The 1,982-nt window shown below is 54.6% G+C and overlaps 1 protein-coding gene across 2 annotated transcripts in view; it reads right to left on the bottom strand.

Annotated features, from left to right (window-relative positions):
- FOXA3 (forkhead box A3) overlaps window positions 1-1,982 on the bottom strand; it is a 10,942-nt gene that overhangs the window by 8,453 nt on the left and 507 nt on the right. The window contains exon 1 of one of the 2 annotated variants that reach the window (XM_011962970.1): window positions 1,891-1,976. The exons of the other annotated variant lie outside the window; for it this stretch is intronic. Within the exon in view, the coding sequence (XP_011818360.1) occupies window positions 1,891-1,959 (69 nt within the window). The 5' untranslated portion in view covers window positions 1,960-1,976. Of the gene's footprint in view, window positions 1-1,890; window positions 1,977-1,982 lie in introns of those variants that run through there. 2 annotated transcript variants of the gene reach the window in all.

Below are 1,982 nucleotides of genomic sequence, written 5' to 3' on the forward strand. Positions count from 1 at the left end.
GTTTCCCAGGCTGGCGTGGAACTTCTGGGCTCAAGAGATCCTCCCACTTTGACCTCCCAAAGTGCTGGAATTACAAGTATGAGCCACTGTGCCAGTGATCCTCCCACCTCAGCCTCCCAACCAAGTAGCTTAGACTACAGGCATGCCTGTGTAATTAAAAAAATTTTTTTTTTTTGTAAAGACAGGGTCTCCCTGTGTTTCCCAGGCTGGCGTGGAACTTCTGGGCTCAAGAGATCCTCCCACTTTGACCTCCCAAAGTGCTGGAATTACAAGTATGAGCCACTGTGCCAGCTATCCTTCAATTTCTGACACAATTTCCATAAAAATTGTCCTCTAAACTTGGATCTATTCAGACTGTGCCCCAAATATCAATTCCTCCTGCCTAGACCCCCATCATTTACTTAAGATGTGCCCCCAAAACAACTGTAGTTGGTTTGTACAATTGGTCTGTAGTTGGTTCCCTGAAATCAGGTCCCCAGACTGAGTTCTCCAGAGGCCCAGCTGGGATCACCCGCACTACCTGGAACCCTCCATTTCCCACCTGGGTCTCTGCCTTCCCCATCTCACAACTGATACCTCCAGTCACCCTGCCTCCACTTCTCAACACTCCCAGTCCCTTCCCCAGTTGGCCCTGCCTCACCCCACGTGCACCTCACACCTCCCCAAACCCAGGACTGGCCCCTCCCAGGCACCCTGCCAAGCCCTGAAGGCCTGGGGATCCAGGAGTCCCACCCTACAGTTTCAAGCCCCAGACTCAAGACTCAGGCACGCTGGGGACCCCACAGCCACCAGATCTTGACTCCTTGGAGAATCCAGCCATTCCTGCCCCACACCCCATCTCAAGTCCACAGCCCCCTTCCAGGTTAGAAGTCCAAGTGTCCAGACCCCCATAATTCTCAGACTGAGACCCCAACCCCCAGCCCCCACAACCTCACAACGTTGATTATAGAGTGAGGTAGCTAAGGTGTAGGGGTTGTTGCAACAAGAGGAATCAGGGGTCAGACTTGAGGAAGGCCTTTCTGTCTGTCCGGGTGAGGGAATTAAGACTATGCCCCCACCCCCTACTCCAGTCTGAGGTGAGACTGGATGGGAATTTTAGCAATAGCTGGAGGTTGCTGGTTTGCGGGGGAGCAGGGGAAGGTGCGCAATCTAAAACTCTCTATCTTCCGATTTGGGGAGTCCCTGCTGAGGGTCATGGGTAGGGATTGGGGAGGGATGGAGATTGGCCCCTCTCCTGCCAATGCGAATGGCCACATCTTCTGCTCTCAGATGCCCAACCCTAAGCCACCTGTTGTTTCACCTCCCAAAACGAAGCTTCATCTCTGAGCACCCCCATCTCTTACCCCTGAGCACCAATTCCTATTTCTGACCCTACCTTAGATCACCAGCTGATCCTTACCCCGAACCCCAGGTCTTTAACACTGTGTGCTCGCCCTGAGCTCCCACCTCAGTCTTCCCTTAATGGTGACTCCTCCTCCATCTTTTAGTCTTTCTTTCCCTCCAACTTTGAACCTCACATCCTGAAACCCCTCAATCTGTCCCCTATCATGGAACTCTGATTCCTATCTTTGGTTTGTTCATATAAATCCCTCGCCTTTTGGGGCCCCAACACCTGGCTCCCACGTTTAAGGTGTGACCCGACCCTTGGCAAAATTCTCCTGACTTCCATTTTCAAGCCCCGGCCGCGGCGAAGCTGCCCAAAGAGCCCTCCCATCCATGCCTCGTCCCGGGTCCCTGACTTCCACACCTGGTCTCCGAGTTCCCAGTTCCTCGGCTGCCCAACTAGACGCCTTTGCCCCCATTTGAACCCACAACCAGTCCCTGCTCCATGTGAGCCCACACCCCGATACCTGCCCCCCACTTCCCGCTCCGCCATCCCCGAGGACACACCTCACCCGCCTCCGGGTAGTAGCTCCACTCGGCCAGGTCATGGGCCTCCATCTTCACCGAGCCCAGCATCCCCCGGGTTTGTGCCCCCACCC

This window comes from Colobus angolensis, unplaced genomic scaffold (assembly GCF_000951035.1).
Source record: "Colobus angolensis palliatus isolate OR3802 unplaced genomic scaffold, Cang.pa_1.0 Scaffold60, whole genome shotgun sequence".
NCBI classification, from domain to species: domain Eukaryota; kingdom Metazoa; phylum Chordata; class Mammalia; order Primates; family Cercopithecidae; genus Colobus; species Colobus angolensis.